The following is a 24927-nucleotide window of genomic DNA, read 5'->3' on the forward strand; positions in this document are numbered from 1 at the left end:
AAAAAAAAAAAAAAAAAAAAAAAAAAAAAAAAAAAACCAAGAACCAAACAAAAATCCAACAAAACTGAAAAATAAACACTGTGGGAATAAACAAGATATAACTGGTTTTCTTACACCTTTTAAGTGGCAGTGAGCCTTCTGCTTTGTAGTATTACTAACACCAGGAATCAACAATCCGCATTTCATACCAGTTAGTGCAACATGTTGACAGCCAACAGAGCTTGGTGGGAGAAGTAGGAAACACCTTGGATATATTTAGCAATTTTTTTTGCAAAAGCAGCTGGATTGATGAATGCAGCAAATTTCTGGAGTTAGCTAAGTTACCTGTTTTTCTTCTTAATTTAAAATTAAAATGAGAAAAAAGGCATGTGGCAGAAGAAAGCCCTTGGCATTTGAGAGAGGAGTGAGAAGCAAACAAATAGTTCATGAGAATGAAATATTTCAGTTAGATTTTTCTAAAGTGAATCTGGAAAGAGTTGAAAGAGTTAAAAGGCTGAGAAACAGTGAGAAAGCTCAGTGTTTTGGCAAATGAAAGAGGACACGTTTGTATTTCATAGGAAAAGTGTAACTTACCAAAATGTGTCTACCCTGATAACCAACCTAGCAGAAGGAAAGGGCTTTTGGGATCCTCTCTGTATCATCTATGGTACCACATGTCAGTGGAGAAATGCAGTCATGTAGTGGGAGTCTCCAGTTGTGTGTTACAGAGAGGCTGCCTGCCTCACCTAACCCTCAAGCTATTTAGGCAAGAAAGGAGCAGCCTGTATAGGACAGGAGGTTTTCCATGGCTGTTACTTGTTACCTCTATGCCAGCAGATCACCCATCAATTAAAATGAAGTGCCAGTTGTGAGAGCTCAGTTTAAATGCTGATCTGTTTTTGTGTGGAAGTTAATAGCTAAGCTCCAGTGACCACCTAGGTGCTATAGGAAGATTTCAGCTAGAAGTATGATGACAAAAGTCTTTTCTAGCATACCTGATGCTACTCTTCATCAGCAGCTTAAAACTGACAGTGGTTTTTTTTGTTTGTTTTGTTTGTGTTTTTTATTTTTTTTCCCTCTAGAAACGAGTAGTGCAAGGAAAAGAGCCACCTCACCTGATGAGTATGTTTGGTGGAAAGCCCCTGATTGTTTACAAGGGTGGAACCTCTAGGGAAGGCGGCCAAACTGCACCTGCAGAAACACGGCTGTTCCAAGTCCGATCCAGCACCTCAGGAGCTACCAGAGCGGTAGAGGTATGTGAAAAGAGAGCCAACGTCCATGTTGCATGCATTGGCTGTGACGGGGACACGAGCCCCTTGACAAGAACAAGGGCCAGATTGAGCTTTCTGATGTAAACTGTAACATACTTTGAAACCTTGGTAAAGTGTTAAAAGATTTCTCTTTTCCTATGAATAAGTAGTAATAATCATCACCTAATTAGTTTGTAAATATTACCTTGAATAGGCTGAAGCTGCTTTTTCTGAAGTCCACAACAGATGTTAAATCTGCATACAATGATGCTTTTCAAACACTGTTGAAAACCATAAAGATCTGCTGCTGGACGTGCTGTTGAAAACCATTTGGACGGACGTTGTGACTTGTTCTTTGCCTGTGTGACCATGCTGCTAACCCTATATGCAAATAGAACCTGTGCCAGGACACAGGTTAAGAGCCCTAATCCTTTGAAAAAAAATGCACGGACACACAAAAACGTGCAACAACAAAAAAGGGAATGAATTCTGGTCAACAGCTGTCAGAGAATCTTATCATAGAATGGCTTGGGTTGGAAGGGACCTTAAAGTTCATCTAACTCCAACCCCCCTGCCATGGTCAGGGATGCCACCCACTAGATCAGGTTGTCCAAGGCCCCATCCAGCCTGGCCTTGGACACCTCCAGGGATGGGGAATCCACAACTTCTCTTGGCAAGCTGTTCCAGTGCCTCACTACTCTTACAGTGAAGAATTTCCTCCTAAGGTCTAATCTAAATCTATCCTCTTTTAGTTTAAGATTAGTTCCCCTTGTTGTATCATTATCTATCCGAGAGTCCTTCTCCATCCTTTTTATAAGACCCCTTTAAGTACTGAAAGGCTGCAATGAAGTCTCCCTGGAGCCTTCTCTTCTGCAGGCTGAAAATCCCCAACACTCTTGGCCTTTCTTCATAGGAGAGGTGCTCCAGTCCTCTGATCGTCTTTGTAACCCTCCTCTGGCCTCGAGCTCCGTGTGAGGCAGGAGCACTGTTCTATATCTGCAGTAACTGCCTAAGTTTCTAGCGTCATGATGGCATGTCCTTGTTGACGTAGGGGACATTATGTTAATGATTCATCAGCCTCAGCAACAGGGATGGTGCTCTCTGACAGGCTCCTCAGCAAATTCTTACGTCTCCTGTCATAACCATAAAGACTGGCAAAATGACAGCTCCAAGCATTCTTGCCATAGGTCATACGTATCTGTAGATTAAATGCACAAACGCAATTTGTTTACTCTTCTCACATGACTAAGTCTAACTGATTACTCAGGTATATGCAAATATACAACGTATCTCGTAACCTTACATGCTTGTGTGGAATATCTTGTTTGAAGTGTATTTCAGGATAAAAGTTGATTTTTATTTTGAAATAATGGGCTCTGCATAGCGAGTGATTATACCTGACACATGCAATATTCTTTCTCTTCAGCTGGATCCTGCTGCCAGTCAACTGAACTCCAACGATGCCTTTGTCCTGAAAACTCCCTCTGCTGCTTACCTTTGGGTTGGCCAAGGAGCCAGCAATGCTGAGAAATCAGGGGCACAAGAGTTGCTGAATGTTCTGGGAGCTCGCTCAGTACAGGTTTCTGAGGGTAGAGAGCCAGGTGAGGGAGATACGTGAAGTCTGAGATCATTTCTGTGTAGCTGCACTTTCTCAATTATTATTTCATGTATATTGTATTTTGTCTCCCAGAACAAGGAAATGTACACATAGACACAGAGTGGCTTCTCCAAGCTAGTATCTTCACTGTGTTTAACAGTGCACTCATGTTTGTAGGCCTTTGGGAATTTGACATAGACAGAAGAGTGCTTCAAGTCATACCCAAGCTATACTGCCACTGTGTTTTCCACGAGTAGTTGAAGCATCAGTATATCACTCTCTTTTTCAGAGAATTTCTGGGCTGCTTTGGGTGGAAAAGCTCCTTACCGTACCTCTCCCCGGCTGAAGGACAAGAAGATGGATGCTCACCCCCCTCGTCTTTTTGCATGCTCCAACAAGAGTGGACGCTTCACTGTGAGTATCTGGGAAGACAGTCGACTCAACAGTCCTCTGACAGAGCTGGGGGTACCTTCATCTCAGTCTGCTCTGAGTCAACAGATGGGCTGTTACACCTTGTCTTCCTTTGCAGCGTAGCCTCCAGAAGGACAGCATCAGCACCATTGTTTTCTGCAGAGACAGCAGCTAGTTCTGTGGCACTGTTGTCAGCACGGCAACTTTCTGACCCATTTAACTAGTCCTCCTCTGGTTAATAATCAGCATTCAAACTCCTCAGATTTTAACTCATGAATGTTTCTATTAACAAGAGGAAGCATTAGAAGCCTTGTGCATGAATTAAAGACTGTTTTACTAAGTAGACAGAGACTGATTTTGTGTTCTGTGGTGTAAGAACACTTGTGTGACATAGCCTGAGCTGCATTGTCAAAGACCATGCCAATGGTATGCATCTCATTGACAAGAGGTGAAGCCAGAGCCCACGTAACCTGCATTTTTCCTGTAAAACTGAAGTGATGCTTGAGCTATATTCTCATCTTTTAACCTTATGTTTTTCAGATTGAAGAAGTTCCTGGAGATCTGACTCAGGATGACCTTGCTACAGATGATGTTATGATCCTTGACACATGGGATCAGGTATGTCATGTTTACCTATGAGGAGGGAAGTAAAGAATACGAACAGTGTGGCTCTAGATTAAGAGACCCAAATTACAAGAGCTAGCAGAGTTGTTGTATTGTAGAGTCCTCCCACCTTCAGGCCTGACAACAAATCACCTCACTAGTGACGTTGAAGACAACTTTGACCCAGAACCTGAGAAAAGAGTCAGTGTCTTGCCACTTAGTTTGTTAGCTTATGGGCTGAAGCAGACAGGCTGTTGTGTATCATATGTACTCCCCCAGGCTGTAAACTTCCTGAGGGCAGGGTCCTTGTCCTGGCTGGAGGTGACTGAACCATGGTTAGGATTCAGCAGTTTAAGACACAGACACATTTTCTGGTATTGAAAACAGAAGGCTTGGGTTAGTCACTGCGTGTGAATCAGCCAAAAGTGAACTTAGAGATGAATTTTGTGTCTGTTTTATGTAAGGATGTTCAAACATTAGCAATTTTTCCTGATGTTAAACTCGTATATAATTTGTTCATGTATCTAGAATTTACTGCAGATAAACTGCAGTCAAAAAGCTTCTTGTCATCTACCAGCAGCTTTAGCCAAGTAAGTCAATAAGCCACGCACACCAGGAGGAATTTGTTCCTGTTCTGTGCCATACTCTGGTCAATGAGCCCTTATCCTCTCATTCATAAAGATACTGACTGCTGCTGAAACAATTCACGTGATTTTTTTTAATTTTTTTTAAACCTACAGGTCTTTGTATGGATTGGAAAAGATGCCCAGGAAGAAGAAAAGACTGAGGCTTTGAAATCTGGTACTGTTATGACATTATACTCTCTGAAATAAGTGTTTGTTTTGTTTTCCCACTATCTGATTTTAAGGCAGAGAGAAATTTATCTTAATCATGATATGACATTCAATATTGTGATCAAAGAGACCACAGAGATAGAGAAAGGAGGATCCCAAATATCAGCATAAAGAGGTGCAGCATTTAGACACACTGTGAAAAAATATTCTTGCATGGCTGAGTGGCTATAAACTGCCGCTGTATTGGAGAATTTTACAATCCCAACATATGCTTTCTACCTACTAATGCCACTCTTGTGACAATGTGTAGATAAAACCAGAGGGAAAGCTTTTTTTTTTCTTTTTTTTTTTTTTAATGACTACAGATACAATCTGAAATTGTATCTCTAGCATCCATTTAGCTATAATTAATCTGTTTCCTCTGTTGCTCCATAAGATTTGGACTCCATGTGATTTTTCTCTTCCTTGTGCCTTTACAGCTAAACGGTACATTGAAACGGATCCCGCCAGCCGAGATAAGAGAACTCCAGTCACACTCGTTAAGCAAGGGTTTGAGCCTCCAACCTTCTCCGGCTGGTTCCTGGGCTGGGATGACGACTACTGGTCTGTTGATCCTCTACAGAGAGCAATGGCAGATGTGGATGTCTAAGGAACAGGTTTTTTCTCTTTTGAAATAGAGCAAGTATAGTGCCTTCAGTGCCTTCAAGAGCTACTTCTTCCTGCAGGCAATGATGTTAATAGCCAATTAGCTGTGCAATAAGTACCAAAACAATCGTGACCCGTCATATTGCTCTACTCCTTGCTTTGATTATATTTAATACAATAAAGCTTATATGGGATAGAAGAAGAATAAAATGGTGGGCTTTGTTACCAAGAGGAACACAATTAACAGACCCTGTAGATCCCACATTTGAACTTACTTGAAACAAATACACCTTAGAAAAATAAACCTTCTTTGTGCCATTTTTTGCAAATGCACTTCTTGCTAAATGTTTACAGAAAGGACGTGTGGGGAGGGATGGGTGGAGAGGGTTTGCTTTCCCCTCCCCAGAACTTCTGGCATTTAAGACCCTGATAAATGCACAGTATTATTCTCTTTTAGAAAGTCACCCAATGGTAAATAGCATTTTGTTTAACTCAGGATGAAAGGAAAAGCATGTCCCTCTCATCAACAAGAAATCACAGGGGTGGCCAGCAGCAGTGAGGAGCTTCACTCATCCTCCCCGAGGATTAATGTCAAGCTGTGCAGTATATTTGTTCCTAACTGCAAGTGTGTGAAAACAATGATGCTAATTATTACATCTTTGTTAACTGTGTTTACTCCCCTGCCAAAAGTCAAGTTTATATTAACTGAAATGCTGCCCAACACCTGCAACTCGGTATATTGATTTTCAATACAGAGGAGGAAGGAAAAGTTCACAGCAAACAGGCAGAAAAGAAACAGCGGTAATTAGCTTAAGCCCTTATAAGTGCTTGGTATCTTAAACATGCTAAATGTAACAAAAATGACCCCAGATGTATTAAAGATAGTTAAACAGGCCTTACCATTACTTAAGGTAATATTAGTTGTAAATACAGAACTGATTGTAGCAGGAAGGTGATGAAAAAAATGTTACAAACTTTGTGCTGGCCTGTGTGAGAATGACGGCATTTAAATAATTGATCTCAGCTTTTTGTTTTCATTCTTATCAAACTTGGGCGATAGTGGTAGCCTAAAGAACCTTCCTGCCATGCAGACTAATTCTTACTTCATTTTAATCTTTAATTACATTTACTGCACAGGTGCAAAATATGAATAAAGTTTAACAGACTTGTAGATCAAGACTACACAAACTGAAGATAATGCTTCTGGTATGAAGTATAAGCCCTTGCATCACAGCTAATAGTACAAGTCTGCTCAGATCAGCATCAACAGGTAAATCACTTGTTTGCTAAATATATAAGTGGTACAGAATCTTCTGTTAAACTAACCCACTCTAATTAAGATATCGTATTTACTAGGGTAGCAGGTTTTAGACTTGGATAAAATGCAGTGTTTCAAGTGTATTTAAAGTTAGGTCAAGAAAGGAAGCCTATTTACAACAGGAGTCAGGACTTTGGTTATTTTTCTTTTAATCATTTTTTGAGAAGATGTACAGATAAAGGCAGACACAGTGACTTTTTTCTAAGAGTTAAAAATCTATATTGATGCAACACCCTAACAACTGAACAGCCCATCAGCAACTGCAAGCATATTGTATCCTTAACTACAGCATGTCTACGCCTTCCCGCATGGCAAAACAGAGACGGAAAGTTCCATTTCAGTAACATTGGCTAATAACGGTTTCTCACAAATGGGGGCTATCTTAGGGAGCATGAGCCTGACTTTTAGAAGTACCCAGTATTCTCACTCCTATGCCAAATTATCTTCTTTCTCCTAGTGTAAGCTAGAGAACAAATCCATATGACAACAATCCAGATGACTTCATCACATATAGCTACACTCTAAGAGAGTGCAGTTAAAGGTGTTTCACTTCCTTTACAGGACTACAGACCCTTTTATTAAAAGGAATACTTCTCTTTCCAAATGTTGGATCATCTCCCTATCTTCACCACAAATGGTTTTATATACTTGTTGAAAATAGGATTATAGAACAGATTATAGTATAATATCCTATAACAGATTATAGGATATAGTTTTCACATCTAGTATAGTACGGATACATGTTTATTTAAGATCACAGCCCGCTTTTACTAACTTGGAGAGATTTTCAGTTTCAAGTATTTTGATTGTCCATATTCATAAACATTGCATATGCATTTTTATCACAGTATAACAACAACAAAAGGGTTCATCAACAAATCCCCTCTGCTAACATTGCCTTAAGCTGTAACACACAGACAATTCAGTGCTGCAAACATTCACTGTAGCAAAAGAAAAAGAATTCCTTCTTCCCACTGTATCTCTCTAGCCTTTTGCGCTTACGATGCCCTTCAGCATGTCTATGGGCAATGGAAAGATGATGGTGGAGTTCTTCTCTGCAGCAATGGTGGTCAAAGTCTGCAAATAGCGCAGCTGAAGAGCAGCGGGTGACTCTGTGATAACCATGGATGCCTCTTTCAGGGCCCTGGAAGCATTCATTTCACCCTCAGCTGCAATTACCTGGAAATTGAATTAATTAAATTGAATTAATTCTGACACAATGATAAACTATAAGTTTGTCAGATGACTTCAGCCTTAAGTCATAAATAAAATATAATGCTTATCACTTTGATCAAGTGACCTCCCCTTACTGTCTTCTTTCACTGGTTCTGCCTTTTCTCTCCATTAGATATAAACTGCTTCTGTTTGCCTTCAAGGCCCTGTATGCTTCTTTTCCATTCTGTTTACAAAAATTGGCAGTGTTAAGTCTTGAAAATACAACAGGTTGAATTTGTTGTATTTTCAGAAAATCCCTGTTTTTGTGCTTCTTTCAGCACTGCCTCCTAAAAACAGAAGGTACTCCCCATATATCTCTCTGAAAAGGGCTTGATAGATGAATGGCATGGTTCTGTACTGAGGAAATACTTTTTTATTCCCTCATTATTTTTTAAATATGTGCTCATTAGGAACAGATATGTGGTCATGCATTTCTTTACAAGGAAGGCTCTTCTGCACTGGGACAATATATTCTGAGTATTTGTAAAGGACAGCTAGATAGGTGAATAGCACTTTTAACAGGTAAGTTATTGAAGTTATTGGTGCATGTCAGTCCTCAAAATTGTTCTGTTTAAGATGTGGTCTCAGAGTGTAGTACTGAATTGGAATAACGTTAAGTTATGTATGAAGGAAGACATATATATATATATATATATATATATATATAAATGAAATCCAAGCCCCCATATTGATGTTATTACCTTAGCTCTTGCCTCTCGGGCAGCTTCTGCTTCTGCAGCCATTGCTCTCTGCAGCTGTACAGGTAATTTCACATCCTTGATCTCCACACGTTCTACCTTAATGCCCCAGTCATTTGTTGCGTCATCAAGCGTAACCTATTTGAAGTATGACAAGTAACTTAAGTCATCTACCTGGCTGAAAACAAATTGTCCAAATTTGAAGACAAATGTCCAAATTTGAAGAAAGACTATCAAATCAAATGAACCGTATGAGAATTCCTGGACTGTCTATTTAATGATTTTAGTATTATGGTATGTTTTGATAACTGTAAAAGCATAATTGTTGTAAACAACTACTTAAAGCAGAGCTTTATGAAAGGAATTTAAAAGCTTTATGAAAGGAAGTCTGTGGTGTAATTTCCTTCAACAGCAGAGTATAACAATCCAGAAAATGCTTCCTCTCATGAATTCCTCATTCCCGTTTATTAGCCCCACTGGTCCATTATTCTTGTACTCACTCATTTCTATTAGACGGAATGCCATCCCAATAGCTGTTGATAGGGTTTTGCCTAAAGCTCCAAATCAAAACTTGGCTTATCACTTATAAAGTAAAAAAAAAAAAGTCCCGATCTGTAAGTTATCCATGGGATTGCTACATAACTGATTGTGTAATGAATTGCTTAGATAAAGTTGCTCATACCTGCATGCTGTGTGCAATTTCTTCACGATCAGAGAGAATCTGAGAGAGGTTTTTGGTCCCCAGAACATTCCTCAAGGTAGTCTGTGCTAAAAGACGCGTGGCTGAGCCTGCATTTGTGACATTTGCTACAGCAAGGGTAGCGTTCTGAACTCTGTAATAAACCACTCCATCTACATTAACTGTCACAGAGTCCTTGGTCAAGATCTAAAAAGCAATGGGAGAAGCATATAATAATTAAGCATATACTTATTAAACATAATGGTAATTACATACTTGTTTTACTGGGTAAATGCCTAGTTTTTTCCAGGGTAAAACAATTATCATAAAAACCGTGTACATGTATGGTACATATAAACATGTCCACATACCAATGCACAAACCTTCCCACATAGCTCTGTCAAGCTAAGACTAAATATGGTAATGGAAAGCTGCTCACTGAAAAATGAATTCCATCAATTTTGCTATCATGTTTTTTCAAACTTAATTCTTCAAGTTCACAGAGGGATTTGCTACTCATAAGAAACAAACAAAAAAAAAAATCCAGGAATAATTTGCATCAAAACACGTGCTTTTACCTGGGCAGTTTTAGCCTGTTATGCTGAAACTAACACTGTGTCATATCTAGGTAGAAAAAAAAAAAAAGGTAAACCAAAAACCGCAACCAAAACCCACCTCATTTCAGTGAGGCTTATAATATGAAATGTATAAAAGTGGCAGATTGTTGGCAGATTGTAGAGGAACACAAGAGGTATGCATAAGGTAGGACCAAGGTAACAGGCTCCAAGAACATTAGCAATCCAAAAGTTATTTTGTTTAAATGCAGAGATAGAAACATAGGACCATTTCATTCAAAAAGTGTTCAAGCACTCCAGTCAATACCACACCCTAGAAACATTTTTGAGAGGGGCTTGTTTTACGTTTCTGTGCAGGGAACAATAGGCCAATAAGTATCATTGCAAATATAGGATATATGAGATTTTTAGTTGTATTTAACTTCAGTCACAAGACTGAAGATTTGGCAGGCACATTTGTGCAGGTGTGTCAGCTTATAAAACAAGGGTAAAAAAGGCAACCTGTTTAAAAAGCAGGTGAGGAAAGAGGAAGTGTATTTCAGCTGCACTTTTGAAGGAAGAGCACAAATGAGAGTTTCCCATTCTACAGGTGTGACCGCGGCTGAAGGCAATTCAGTGATTATTCCATAGGAACAGCCAAGGACAGAGACTCTAACACCGCAGTGACTGTGTAAGTTAGTTCATTGAATTGCAAAAGCTTTGTAAATGAAAGATGTCAGTGTATCACGAAGCCCAGAGAAACAAAGGGCTGCACCCATGAGATATTTTAGAAAACACTGTAAGGTTTGACTGAATTATGTCTAGCTAATTACAAAATTGGTTTTGCCTGCCCAAAAGCAATACATTTCAGCTGCATGGCTGTCAGCCTTACTACTACATTTCATTAGAAATGTTTTTATCTAGCAGTTCATTTTCCTTCTTGGAGGTGCTTCTGATCAAAATGCCACCTTATATTACTAAATGATAAGTGGTGATATGTGGTGATTTCTAGACAAGCTGTAGAGAAAAATCGAACTTGTGAACATCCTCAGAGCTAGATTTAAGCGATTTACTGAATTTAGCACCTGTATGTTAAACAAAAGATGTACTTGCACAGATAAAGACAGATATTACTGACAGTTTAAAAGAGGGTATGTGATAAAGAAGCTGTTGTTAATAATAAGTATATTTTAGAGTTGGGTTATAAAGATACTGAAATAACACACATGACCATGAGAAGAGGTGTTCTAATTCCATGTTAGAAGATTAGGATCTTGTTATTTGACAAGAGACGGGGGAGTAAGATACTTAACCTTCAAGAGTTACAAGTTTTGTGCTTCCACAATCTATGTTAACAGGCTTTTCATAATAGCATGTGAAAACAAAGAATGAGTAGTGTGGACAGAAATCATGTACAAATAAAAATATATTTGTGCTTTCACCTACTGAAAACAAGCAAACCTGAACCCCCAAGCATAATTTAATCAAGTCAAAAGAAAAAACGTAGAACTTCACTAATGGTACATCTGCAGCTGCAAGCACATTATGCCTGCCATTGATTAGGTTTCTACCAATTACCCTTTCGAGTATGCTATGACAGCTGCCATCTGTCTAAATCTACAACTAATGATGAGCAATAAACTGGCTGGCAAACATGACAGGAAACAGATGCACCAGACAGGTTGCGTCAAGTATCTTTGTCTTGCAGAACGTACCACATACATAGAGGATACAGTTATAATCAGAAACATACAATTGTTCAATGACATTTTTAGAAGGCTAGTTTTTTGTTCTTTTGCTATCTGTTGGCATCACTTAGTTCAGCTAGCTCCCTGCTATTGAGAGATTCTGCTACGAGATTAAGATGTCCAAGTAACAACAGGCAAGAAATTATGAGAAACTTTTTGTACTTTAAAGCCTCCAAACTGGAAGGTACCAGACGACATTAGGTGTAGTACACCTTCATATGTTCCTGTATGTAGCAGGACACAGAAGCAGCACATACACAAAACCCATGTAAGTGAGAGGACCGTCACCTTAAATAATAATTTCATTCCATTACTTTAGCTACTTCATACATCTAGATTAATTGGCAAAGAAAAGATCACTGCTTCTTTTGGAAATCATTCAGATTGCACAGAAATTACCAGAGAATGCTGTGTGAAGTCTGGCAGTCCTGATTCTAAACCACTCCCATTCTAGCTCTTAGGCAGTATTAAGTTATCTTATTTGCTCCTTAGAGGACAGCATAATTTCTTTTCTTTCAGGGATCTTCTCTCATGGCCATTAGTAATACCATTCAATATGCATTCTTCACAATACATTTTTCTTGTACAAATAGAAGCAAGAAATCTACATGAAAACTACATGCTACCTAATACTGAGAGGGGGAAAGGAAAAACAAAGGAAAAACACTAGCAGATACAAAGGCAATTCCAAACTTACCTCTTGGGGTGGAATATCAAAAGAGATGGTCCTCATATCAACTTTGATGAAGCTGTCTGTGCAGGGCAGGACAAAAAACAAACCTGTACAAAAAGATCCAATGGACAGGATGCAAAAATGGGCCATAAAAATAGAAGGCACTAGCTACAGAAATAAACTTCAGTCCAGCCACTGTAGCTTTACAGCCCTCTTCATAACGAGCTCAGCAGCACGTTCACTAGTGGCTTTCACGTCAGGATAAGATTTTAAGAAATGTATGCTGACAAGCTTTAATTTATTCAGCTCTAACTTATTTAAAGAGCTTTAACATTTTGAAAAAGAAAAACAACAACAAAACCACCAAAAAACAACCCAACCCAAAAACTAAACAAAAAACAACAGAACTGTTAAGAGCTACTTTTCAAACCCTGTCCCACATAGTTACTTGTGGGGCCCAATTCTGGCAGGCAGAAACTATCACCCTCCTTTTGTTCTGGTGGAACACTATTTCTTCAACATTACAGCACTATGAAAATATCCCAAAATCTAGATTAAAATGAAGGAAGAAGTTTTTGCCCCTTTCAGTCAATTTGAGCATCAGGAGCAATAGCTGAAACACATCCTTTCTCATGAGAATTTCTAATACGCACAGAAAACTTTTCAAAATTAATATATAGTTTAATTGCTTCTATTTCTTTTGAAGAACGCTATGGCTTTCAAACCATTTGGGCTTTAACTGAAATGAAAACCTTTGTTTTTAAAATGGCACACTAGATACCGTTATTCTTCACTGATATTCTGTGCTTTTAATTCTACCTGAAGACCACACGTTAACTAAGGAGATCTGGGTAAGGCTCACAGATAATTAGTTTACTACCTTCCCCATGTAAATAATGGATTTTGCCACTGAAGTTACAAAATGCTTGAGAAACCCATTCACCAGTCTAACTCCATGTCTCCAGACAGCTTTATTTTGCCAATGACTCAATTAGAACAAATATTAAGAATGCTCTCCATGACATACCCGGTCCCTTTGCTCCGCCTTTTAAGATGCGTCCAAGTCTGAAGATGATGGCTCGCTCATATTCCTTTACAACCTGTAATGAATAGTTGGAGGTCATGCAAGAGTTTCCAGAAGCCGTATCACGGATTACAAACAGCCTAAGATAGTCTTAAGTCTCTTATCTAATATGCATCACATTTCATTTCTATACTGGCTGCTTTTGAGTTTTAGCCTAACCTTTACTTTCAAAAAGCAAACAGAAAAAGGAACAATAAGAAAAATGTTCCAGAAGAAATATTCTTCAGACTATAGCACCATCTGTCAATAGCAGAAGCAACAACACAGTCTGGGCAAGACCAAGCACTGAAAGCAGCCACAAGGAATATCCTGGCAACAAGAAAACAAAGCGCAGTAGATGTGGCCCAGCAGAGATTGTCCAATTCTCATGGGGTATATTGGGAAAAACAAAGCAGGAGTTATTCCCTCAGGTCTGGAAACATCAAGCTCGAGGTGATCACAATGACACATTCTCTAAGAATCTGTCATGTACACACATGCATATATATGCACATATTTATATACATCATATGTACACACATACGTATATAGACATCTTAAAACTAAAAAACAAAACAAAAAACAAACAGGAAAACAACAAACAAACAAACAAAAAAACAATCCTCCAAGAGTAATCATGGAGTAATTACAAATTATTCTGATATCCCAACTAGCTTATATATAAATGACAACTGGGTAGACATAGTAAAGATGCCCATGCAAAAATCATTTTGACTAAACATTGTAATAGCACTTTTCTCTTTGATTTGAAGACTAACGAACAGAAATGTTTCTGCTATAGTCCAAGAGAGAATAGATTCACTTGTGTTTAAAATAAATAAATACAATAGTGAACAATAATAACCACTGGGAAGCACCTGTATTGCTTAAAGTTTTCATCCAACTTAGCAGTGAAAAGTTTTACCTTGATGCACATCCAAATTGATATGGGAAATGTAATGAGAATGAAAATATAAGAAATTATCACCAGAATCCATCCACACACACCAAGGCCGGCATTGGAGTCATCTGGAAGAAAGAGCAGAAATTTTCAGAGTTTTAAAACAAAGAGTGCTTGTTAAGGAGAGCACCTACACTGGGATATTTACTTTGAACAGTCCTTGAAATAAGTCACTGCTAACACTACTCCTATGGCCAAACTCATTAGGTTTAGATCAACCCAAATTGAAAGCCAAATTCTGCTTCCATTTGCACTGCTCTCAAGTTGCGCAAGGTAGCAGAGGGCAGGATGTGGTTCAAGTCACATTCATGCAGAATTAAGTATGCACTTTCACACCCACACCTGGAGCTACCAGATTTCAATATAGGCTCTCAAATGCTTCCTTCTTCCTCAGTGTTCTCTAGCAGAATCACTTACAAGCAGCAGTAGAAATCCTGTTCCTTTAGCAGCTAAGGAAGTCAGAGCAACACTTGCTTCATAATGAGTGAGAATGAAATATGCTGTGGCCCATCTAGCAATAGGACATTTAAAATTTGGTTAATATTCCAATCGCCATAGAGAGCTGAGAAAACCTGCATTCTCAGTATTGCTTATCTGGGAAGCAGAATAAGAGGTAGTGAAAGACTACCTGAACATGAAATAAGGTCTCTGTAAAAAATTTCTTGTCCAAAGACTCCTATTGCTTAGAAAATGGACATGCTAGTGCTCTGTCACGAATGACACCAACTGAAGGTATTTCTAGAAGCACCAAAGAACAAGAGCTGGTGGTATCAAATACTATACAGCTAAAAAAAGCAACGTGCCATGACTTGTTGTCAAGCATTCATGAAACTATAGGAAGTTTCCCTTCCTGCCAGTTAAGACTCCTAACAGGCTGCCAGGAGCCCACTGCCAAGCGGGGACATCCCAGGGTGAAACACGCAACGATCACATTCCTGCTACGGAGATACTGACATCCATCGTTCTCACCCCAGCTGCTAAAAAGCCAAAGGTACACTGCCAAGAAATACCTGCAAAGCTTAGAAAAACACAGTTCACATTTAGACGAAAGAAAGTTGCTTTGGGGTCACTCTTCCCAATTTTGCTGAAGTGTAAATACCTTTACAGCACTGCAGATATGTGATCGTTATCCTAACTTGATCAACACCACAAAAGGCATGGAGTCATTACCTACTGCACTGCGTTCAGCAGCTTGCTTAGCACAGAAATTGCATTAAAGAATCTGCAAGTTTCTGTTATTTCTACCTGGCATTATACAAGAAATTCTGCCCTGTACTTACCAGAAAGAATTAAAATTCAATTTTTACAACAAAACTTGCCAATGATAAGAATTAAGTCAGTCTCCAAGTCTCTACCCTAACAGTTATTCTGGGCAGAACCCATTTTGTTAAAAAGCAAAATCTTGACTTTGAAAATTCTAACAACTCCAAGTACAGGCATAAGCATGTTGTGGTACCCATGATTGAATTCAGCCTTGGATAAAGAGGGAAGTCAGACAGATGAGTCATTAGATAACCCTGAAAGCAAAGATTAGCTTATGCTTTGCAAATTCAGATCCACAACATTTGACTGAAGTCACAGAAGTCATCAAAATAACCAGGAACCGATATCAAAGTTTCCATTCCTCTTTTCCCCAGATTGTGAGCCTTTCTGCCATTGCGCCTTTCAAGTAAGACAGAGTATGGAAGTGGTGGAGAGTAACCTTTGTCTCTCGTGGTGTCTTCAACTTGACAAAGTTACTCAGAACTGAAGGGCACTGGTATCTTATCTCTAATTCGTATCCCTTTCATGTGTCAGTGTAATGACCCTCAAGAAGCCATATTGTCATATTGTGTGTCACCTTAAAGTTCCTCTGTGGAAAGTTACCTAAAGATACTGCCCTGCAATTTCCTGTTGCGTAATAGAATGCCAGATTAAAGGAGTCGTTGCCAGGTCTTCTGAGAAAGCGACAGAAACGCATTACCTGGATTACTTCACACCCACGGGTATTGTATAGGTAGCTGTCAGCATTAAGCAACATCTGTAAACTCACTACTGAAGGGAAAATTACCTCTCACTTTGCAACAAGGTATTAGCTAACCTAAAACCATAAGAAGTCCACATTGATTAAGGAGGAAAAGTTTCCTCTCTCTTTTACTTACTAACTTTCATAAACCTAAAGGTGCTGAGGATCCTGCTTCAGTTCTACTGTACAGCTTACCACCAAAGCTTCACCGCACCTGTTATCTGTTCTTACTTGAACCAGACTGTTAAAGAAGTATTTGTACATTTGCTTCCCTGATGAACCCAAAGGTGGAAGTTACAACTCAAATAACGTACAATTTTAAGATCTCAAGTAAGCACACATTTCACTGAGCAAAAACAATTGTCCAATCATCTGGTATATTTCACAACACATGAAATGCTGTCTCGTGAAGAACCATATGAAATACAGGAAGCATGTTTGGATTCTATGCAATGAGCTTATTTTTGAACATTTTTGAACATCTCATGCATGGGATTTGGATAACTTCAGCAACTGGCCACTTGTCAGACACTCTAGTCAGGCCCATCGACACAGCACTACATAGCAGCAAGTTCAACAGCACCAAGATGAGACTGACAGGAACGGTGCAGGTGGAATGCACAGCCTCAGCCGCATCTCTTGCGCATGATGCATATCCCTGATCACCCAACCTGCTGAAAAAATAAAAAAGATTTTGCACAACACAAAGTGCTGGCTCACAGCAGACTTCCTCCCAGGCCTCCTCCGCTTTTTGCTTTCACCCATTCCATACGGACACCCTTCAGTGGAGATAAAATGTGTCTTTGTTTTGGCAGGCACTGACAAGGAACAGCTCGGGGAGATGCTCTTTTCATAAAATGCCTGTAAAACAACTACAGAACTACTGAAGACAGACTTGCAGTGTATTTTGTGACCTCGAGGCAAAGCAACAATAAAAAGGCCTGTCTAATTTCTTAGCTGCATCTGTAGAATTCAAGATCAGCGAAAGAGAGCTAGAATGAGAAATAAGAAAAATTGTTTTTGTAGTGAGAGTTCTGCTTGGGAATGCTAGAAAACTGGGTTCTGCTTCTCGACAGACTCCCCAAGTGAGATTTCTGATACTGTTATATGATTAACCTCATAAAGGGGAGATGCAATTTACTTCTTCCAAGGGGAGAAAAAAAGAAAAAAGAAAAAAGCACATTATTCAACATCACAGTCTTTTTTTTTTTTTTTTTTTTTACTTCCAGTGACTCTAGCTTTTCAACTTGTCTTCTTTCCTGCTTGATTCTCCCAAGTGCTGAGCACTATCATATGCCCCACAGCTTCAGTTCAAATGTTATCCACTTTCTCCACACTCTAACAATAGTCTTGCTCTTTTGTTATCAAGATACTCAAAACTCAGACCTGAATTTAATCAAAGAATCCTATTTGTGGACAGTCTGCAATAAATTTTGTATATCTTTAAGAAATAAACCACAAGGAAAAACAAAAATTAATTGAATTAGCCTTGGACCCCTTTAAGGCTGACTGGAACAGCTACTGCTGCTGTAACCAGGAATCATCACTTGGCTCATCAAACAGTATTAGCAATTTATAACAAACAATTAGCCAGGAACTGAGATGAAAGGGCGAAGTTCTCCTATTACTGCTTTAGGTGTGGCATGCCCTTCACTGGAGATCTCTTCTCTTCTGCAGAAACTGAACACACACAAACAGAACAAAGGCATCCCTGTCCAATCGCAAGAATGTGTACGACTGGGTTGCCCAGGGAGGTGGTGGAGTCACCATCCCTGGGGTGTTCAAGGGAAGGTTGGACCTGTTGCTTAGGGACGTGGTCTAGTGGGTGATAGCGGGGTAGGGGGACGGTTGGACCTGAGGTCTTTTCCAACCTTAATGATTGTACGACTCCCAGGTACAGTGATGGGAAAGGACCTTCCTCCACAGCCCCACAAACACGCCACCAGACTTACAACAGAGCGCACGCAGGATATGAACTGGGCTGAACGCAGGGCTCGCAGCACCAGATGGGCACTTCCACTTTCACGCTGCTGCTCTGAAATCCAGGGCAGTATGAGAATGACTCAGTACTGTTATTACGTGACAGTTATTCCAAGGTTTGCTAATTAGCAAACAGCCACTACTACTTTCAATGCGAACAAATCATTATTTTTTTTTCAGAGCATTTCAAAGCTTTTCACATGGCAGACAGCCAAAATCATTATGTCTCGTTAACTGAAATTACGTCTATTGCCTACCTGCTCTGTAGATACTTCATCATGACAAAAATAATTGCTGGCCAGCCTTAGCCTCCAGAACAAGACAGCACACCACAGCACCACAGAAGAAACACCTGTAGCAAGGCGAGGAAGGGCTGGCAGAGCCCAGACGAGGTTAGGGTCAGAGTAACCACTGTTTGGTATTAACAACCAGCGTACCTACAGAATGAAATGCAAGTCCTCTGCACGGATACGAGAACGAAGCGTGTGCCATTCGGCACGGGGCCCACACAGACCTACGGTTATTTATACAACAACGCGGACTGCCTAGCCAAAGCCTTTGTACGTAGGGGGATCGCACACATGTGCTTCCTTCTCCAGTTGCAGCTGACAAAAGTTAATTCACCCCTCTTCAGCAGTCTGTTCACGAACACAACAGGAAAACGCTCCAGCTTTTGGTGAGAAAAACCACCAGTTGCAGAATTTGAGCGCGTCACGTGCGAGACAAGATCCTTTAGCACACCGACACCTGACCGTGCCATAAAAACGCTACGGTTTGGGCTTTTTTTGCTTCCCTGAAGTGAAAGTTCAGTACAGTGCAGAGGGTTTACTGACGGTGTAAACAAGCCGTCCCCCAGCCCTCTGGGGCTCCTCGGGGACGGCCGCTGCCGGCTCCGCTCCCGTGTGCCCGCTCCGCTTCGTGCCTCGGCGACTCGAGCCCCGCTGAGGGGAGCCGGGAGCGGGCTGCGGGAGGGCGCGGGGCTGCCCCGGGCGGCGAGGCTCTTCTGAGCCGCTAACATCGGTCTGCGAACTTCGCTCAGCGACAAACAGGGAAAAAAATAATAATAATAATAATAAAAAGGTAAAATAATAAAAATCTGAACAGAAAACCGAAAGGGGGCCGCGCTCCCCTACCACCGCCGCCCCGCCATTACCTCGATGCCGCGGCGCCTTGGGCACCGACCCCATCTCGCAGTCCGCCATGGCTGCTGCCGCCTCCCCTCAGCCGCCGGCCCGGGCACCCCCGGTCCCGTCCCGCCTCGTCCCGCCCTGTCCTGGGGGTGGCCGCCACCGGGGTGGGGCCGCGGCGCGTGCGATGGCAGCCGTTGGGCCGCGCGCTGCCGCCTCAGCGGCGCTCTCCGGTGCTGTGAGGAGCCGGGCGGCACCGGCCCCAGCCCCCGAGCCCCGGTACCCCGCCCGTCCGTCCCTCAGAGACAGGGAGCGGGGGAATTGAGGTGCGAGGCAGGGGGACGAACGGCCCCGGGAGGCAGGGGTGTGAGGGAACGGGGCCAGGGCAGGGGGAGCCGTGAGGAAAAGGGGTGTCCTGAGGGGTGGTCGCTGCGGGGGGGAGGAAGGTTTGAGCTTGGCCTAGGGTTCAGGTTGAGGTGGGAATGGGAGCCCGTGGTTCCTAGCGGGTAAAGGTGGGTCTCGCCTGAGAGGATGAGTTGGGAATAGTGAGTAAACCCATGGGTTTTTGCTTTTAACGGCTCTGTTTAAGGAGTTGTATGCTGGTGTGTTCTGTGTGTCTTTCTGAGGCCCTGATAAAGTGTGTGTCCAAAATGAGGAGGGAATTAAAACAGTCCTAAAGAAAATAACTGTTTCTGAGAAACACACCTCAGGTTTCAGGTATTACTGCAGTTCTGACAGTTTCCTGACCTGTTGCAGGACGCTGGTGGAGAGTTTGGAGCTTGAGTCCCCTTTCTGAAGACACCAAAGGTGTGATCCCTGCTGCTCGCCTGCAAGGCTCATCCCACAGGAACAAGGTGTGTGTAGAAACACGTCGTTACACATACGGTCTTGCATAGCAGCAGTCCCAAGAAAGCTCATAATATTATAAGGAAGATGAGAGTGTCAGCATTTTTCTCTCTGTAGTTTGCTGACCTTAGGGTCTTCTGGCAAATACTGCTTAGAACGCCTCAGAATGATAAAGAAGGAAGGAATGATGTGCTTGAAATGGGAGGAATGAGTTACGTGAAATCATAGAGCAGATGAGCTTTGGTGAACCCTTGTCACCAAAGCCAAATTGGGCATTAGAAAAATCTAAGCTAGTGCCAACAATAAGATCAGGGCTTTTGAAATTAATATGAATTGAACGTTAAAAAATGTGTCTTTCTTGATTTACTTTATTTCAGCAAAGAAAAGGAAGCATCTGTTAATTTGCCCTATCATTAAACTCAAAAGTCTGCAAATAAAATGCTTTTCATCCTACACGGAGGCGGTAACCTTACTTCATTTAAAGCTCTAATATCTCAGCAACATGTTGTGTACTTATGTAAAAATTTATGTTGGCATTTTGCTCAAAAAAGAGAAAGCCTTCTGCCTAATTTTAACTAGGCTCTCATTCCATTTCTTTTACTGTCTTAAGACATTTGCCAAGCAAGTTGGAAAAACAGAGGGTGGTGGTGGGCTGTGATACTGTTCTGTGGTTTGTTACTGCCATCTACTGTTCTCTGCTGTGTGCTTCACACAAGTATTTAATGCAATTTAATTAGTCTTTGTGTAAATACTGAAGTGAAGAAAAGGATACAGGATTACTGACAGGTAGGTAGTAACTCAGAAGTGCACACAACAGTGAGATGAGTCTGTGAATCAGTGTTAGAGTTAAATTAGATGCATTCTGCAGGCAATAAAGGCATGTGAAATACTACCAGACAAAGCCTGAGAAGAAAAATATGAAATAATACAACCTTTACTGAATAATAGTATCTGAATGTCTTCTATCCTCCTTGTAATTTTTGTTACAATAAATACAGGAATCAGAGGATTTGATTTTTGTTTGACTTGAAGACAACAGTGAAGTTGAAAATGGATTTATTAATCTTTAGGCTTTATGAAGAGAAAAACTTCATTGGATTTTGTCTTTATCATTTCTGTGAGTAATTTTGATTTAAAACACAGAAGTTCCAGTCAACAATAATTCGTCAGTATCATTCTGTTCATTTACATAATCTTTCCTTGAATTCTAAGGTGTCTGTAGACAGTTAATTAGAGTGTTTGTGCGAGGTGTGTCAGCCTTGGAAACTCCAGCTCTTTGTCTTGTGTGGGCAATAGCTGCAGCTTTCTATTATCCTTCAAAAGGGAAATATGGTACACAAATATATTGATTGTAGACTTGGGTTGTTTGTAAATACGATTTTTGCTTTCTTAAGTTGAAAAAACTGATGAGAGCAGTATACAAAGCGACCTGTAGATGTCAGCAAGATACTAACCACAACTACTGCCAACGGGAGGCTTTTTGAAGCGTGTATTACGTGTATTGATTTTTTGTCATCCCAGGCTTTTCTTTTTTTTTTTTTTTTTTTTTTTTTTTTTTTTTTAATGAAACTTCCTTATAGAAAGGCATTACTCCGTAATTATTATGAAATAATATCAGAGGCTTCTCCCTTGAGTGTCATTGGCTCTTACCTTAAAGAGATGCTGGATGTGCAGTGTTTAGTTTACAAACCCCATTTGGAGCTGCTCATACTATGCAGAATTCTATGTGAAAATTTAGTTAAATGTGTGCTCTTCTAAGCTCATGAAGTGTTGTGTTGTCAGCTTCCCACAGGGATTACACATAGCAATTTGGTAATGAGGTGTGTTATTGTGCTTTTTTTACTGTGTTTTTTCCCAGTTTGCAGTACATTTTTAGGGACACTTACAGGTGTTGTTTTCCATTGCCATTTACCATTCAGAGTTTTTAGGAGTGAACTTAATGTTAAGTATGTTCGCACATTGACTATATACTTAGTTATATGTGTGTTTAAATACTTTGAATTTTGAATTGGAGCTGGGTCTCTGGAGCACTTCTATTTTACTTCATGTAAAGTATTTGCAGTAGGTCTGTCTACATATGCTTTAGTTTTATTCTGAAGAACATTAGTTTGAATCAGTTTCTCCTAAAACATCTAAAACTAAGCAAAACCACAATACTAATTCAGCCAACGTTTCCCACGTTGTAGAAGTCTGTGTTTCATTTAGTTGCCTTTTCTTACATCATGGGATTATTTGTTTTCTATGGAAAAAGAACATTTATATGCTGGAATCAATAATCCCAAAATAGGAATGTGTAAAATCAGATTTCTTTAAACAGAATAATTTTTCCCATGTTAAACAACACATTGTTTAAAATATCGAGTCTGGGAGGTTAATTATCATGATGTTGTTTACACTTACGGAATATATATAAAAGACCGCTCAGAACAAAACTTGTCCTAAGGGAATTGCAGAATCATTAAGGTTGGAAAAGCCCTCCAAGACCCTCTGGTCCAACTGTCCCCCTACCACCAATGTCACCCCCTAAACCATGTCCCCATGCACCACGTCCAACCTCTCCTTGAACCCCCCAGGGACGGTGACTCCTCCACCTCCCTGGACAACCCGTCCCGACGCCTGACTGCTCTTTCTGAGAAGAAATGTCTCCTCACTTCCAACCTGAACCTCCCCTGGTGCAACTCGAGGCCTGTCCCTATCCTATCACTGGTTACCTGTGAGAAGAGGCCGGCCCCCAGCTCCCCACCCCTTCCTTTCAGGTAGTTGCAGAGAGCAATAAGGTCTCCCCTGAGCCTCCTCTTCTCCAGACCAAACACCCCCAGTTCCCTCAGCTGCTCCTGACAGGACTTGTGTTCCAGGCCCTTCACCAGCCTCGTAGCCCTGCTCTGGACACGCTCCAGGGCCTCCATGTCCTTGTACTGAGGGGCCCCAAACTGAACACAGCACTCGAGGTGCAGCCTCACCAGAGCAGAGTGCAGAGGGACGATCACCGCCCTGGCACCGCTGGCTGCACCACTCCTGACACAAGCCAGGATGCTGCTGGCCTTCTTGGCCACCTGGGCACGCTTCTGGCTCGTGTTCAGGCGAGCACTGACCAACACCCCCAGATCCTTTTCCTCTGCACAGCTTTCCAGCCACTGTGCCCCAGCCTGTAGTGCTGCATGGGGTTGTTGTGGCCAAAGTCACAACATAGAAAGGAAGGGCGAGGCTTGGTGTTGGTGTAAATGTGTTGTAACAGGAAGAGGAGCGGGCTGCAGCAGGCTCTGCGCTTGTTTTGCTGCTGCTGGCGGCATCTGAGCTTTGAATCAAAATAATATACAAGATAGTATGCATAGTATTTTTTCTGATGTTGTATGCTTTCATGATTAAAATATAAAGAAAATATGATCAGCAAATTATTTAACTGCCAAACTATCTACAAGTCTTATAAATATTTCAGAATTCTAGCAAATCCTACAAAAGTACTCCCTTTAAATTCTCATATACATCCCATTAAGGCATATTAGGAGCCACAAATACAAATCAAAATGAGTCAAGTTGTCTTTGCTGATGATATTTGCACTAAGAATATACTGGATTGTTTGATTTTCGGGAGTATTTCTTATGGTTCAGAGAGGTTGAGGCCTGAGTTTCTGCGAGTTGCTGGCAGTTTCACATCTCATATCGTGGCCCTGGAGCCAGGTTAGAGCAGGCTGCTGCTCCTCACACCTCACTTCTCTCATCCTTTGTCTGGATGCTGTGTGCAGAGGGATGTAGGAGCCAGCTTTGTTGGTGTGTTGAACTTCCCTTTCAGAAGGAACCATCAGCAGGAGGAAAGAAAAAGTGATTAACAGTTGGTTTTAACATTTTTAAAAAATCCAGCTCCACATTTTCTTAATGTACTGAATGAATATATTTTAAAGCAAGGAAGAGACACTGAAATTTCCCAGTGCTCTCAGATAAGTTTCTTATGAAACGTTTTTTCTATTCCCTCTGCCATTTCATATGCTAGTCATTTCTGGTCTTGCCCAGAATTCAGCTGGCGAGCAAGTGCTCTTTTTGAATTTTCAGTATAATGATTTCTTTGCTTTTGTAGGTTTGGAAAAGAAAATTCATGTTTAACAAAACAGAAAAAGCCTTAGGTAATAGGAAAAAAAAGAAAAAAGACCACTAGAACAAGACGAAGTCATCAAGGTGCCCTTAACGCAGCAACAGAATGTCACTTTAGTCTTCAAGAAACCCACTCTCAGAAGAAATCCTCCTGTAGTATGTCACTGAAATTACAGGTTTGTCTCGCAGTCGGATGGCCTGGAGGTTTTGGCACTTGTAGCTACTGCATCACTAGAATCTGGGAGCAGAGCTGCATTTCCAAGTCACTGGCATGCCTGAAAGAGTCACTTGCAGAATAAGAGAAGTTGGTGTTACTGAGAAAAGGATATTAGTGTTGCACGTTTCAGTTTATTTAACGTATATATTTAATAGTTCTGTATTTTAAAATAGAATAATTGTGTAAGATTCTGAAAAGATTTCAGAACAAATCTTAATCTGCTGACAAAAGCAGCAAAGCCTCCGAGGACTTCTGTTGCAAATGTGTTTCTGACAGCAGTGATTCAACTGTATGGGATTTGTAAATGAACTGACAGAAACTTTAAGGAAACAGCTAAACATTTGCATGACTTCACTCGGTGTTCTCCCAGAAAGCGACTCTGAGCAGAGGGTCAGTGGCAGTAGGATTTGGTGAGTGGTATTAGCCAGGTTGACAGACTGCACGCCAGTGCAGGTGGTGGTGGTTATTTCAGACATGC

At 40.8% G+C, this 24927-nt stretch overlaps 3 protein-coding genes across 5 annotated transcripts in view; 2 read left to right on the plus strand and 1 right to left on the minus strand.

Annotated features, from left to right (window-relative positions):
• The window catches only part of GSN (gelsolin), a 26401-nt gene extending 20793 nt beyond the window's left edge, over window positions 1–5608 (plus strand). For all 3 annotated transcript variants that reach the window (XM_035341260.1, XM_035341259.1, XM_035341258.1), the window contains exons 12-17: window positions 1062–1232; window positions 2656–2830; window positions 3116–3240; window positions 3778–3855; window positions 4581–4641; window positions 5114–5608. In XM_035341260.1, the coding sequence (XP_035197151.1) occupies window positions 1062–1232; window positions 2656–2830; window positions 3116–3240; window positions 3778–3855; window positions 4581–4641; window positions 5114–5283 (780 nt within the window). In that variant the 3' untranslated portion in view covers window positions 5284–5608. The remainder of the gene's footprint in view (window positions 1–1061; window positions 1233–2655; window positions 2831–3115; window positions 3241–3777; window positions 3856–4580; window positions 4642–5113) is intronic.
• Window positions 5609–6729: 1121 nt separating this feature from the next.
• Window positions 6730–19405, minus strand: STOM (stomatin). Its single transcript, XM_035341267.1, has 7 exons — window positions 19327–19405; window positions 14153–14256; window positions 13192–13264; window positions 12189–12271; window positions 9193–9396; window positions 8514–8648; window positions 6730–7776 (listed from the first exon to the last, which is right to left on the minus strand). Exons 1-7 carry the CDS (start codon window positions 19373–19375, stop codon window positions 7582–7584), a joined length of 843 nt encoding a protein of 280 aa, XP_035197158.1. The 5' UTR covers window positions 19376–19405; the 3' UTR covers window positions 6730–7581.
• A 655-nt stretch (window positions 19406–20060) lies between these two features.
• The window catches only part of DAB2IP (DAB2 interacting protein), a 212449-nt gene continuing 207582 nt past the window's right edge, over window positions 20061–24927 (plus strand). The window contains exon 1 of the mRNA XM_035341255.1: window positions 20061–20154. The gene's annotated coding sequence lies outside the window, so the exon portion shown is untranslated. The remainder of the gene's footprint in view (window positions 20155–24927) is intronic.

Source organism: Oxyura jamaicensis, chromosome 17 (assembly GCF_011077185.1).
Source record: "Oxyura jamaicensis isolate SHBP4307 breed ruddy duck chromosome 17, BPBGC_Ojam_1.0, whole genome shotgun sequence".
Classification (NCBI taxonomy): domain Eukaryota; kingdom Metazoa; phylum Chordata; class Aves; order Anseriformes; family Anatidae; genus Oxyura; species Oxyura jamaicensis.

Excerpts from the sequence above, each read along its gene's own strand:
- STOM (XM_035341267.1), bottom strand. The coding sequence starts at position 19,375 with ATGGCGGACTGCGAGATGGGGTCGGTGCCCAAGGCGCCGCGGCATCGA. Across the intron at positions 13,265-14,152 it reads CAATTTGGATGTGCATCAAG|GTTGTAAAGGAATATGAGCG; the intron begins GTAAAACTTTTC and ends TATTCATTACAG. Across the intron at positions 8,649-9,192 it reads AAATTGCACACAGCATGCAG|GTTACGCTTGATGACGCAAC; the intron begins GTATGAGCAACT and ends TACTTCAAATAG.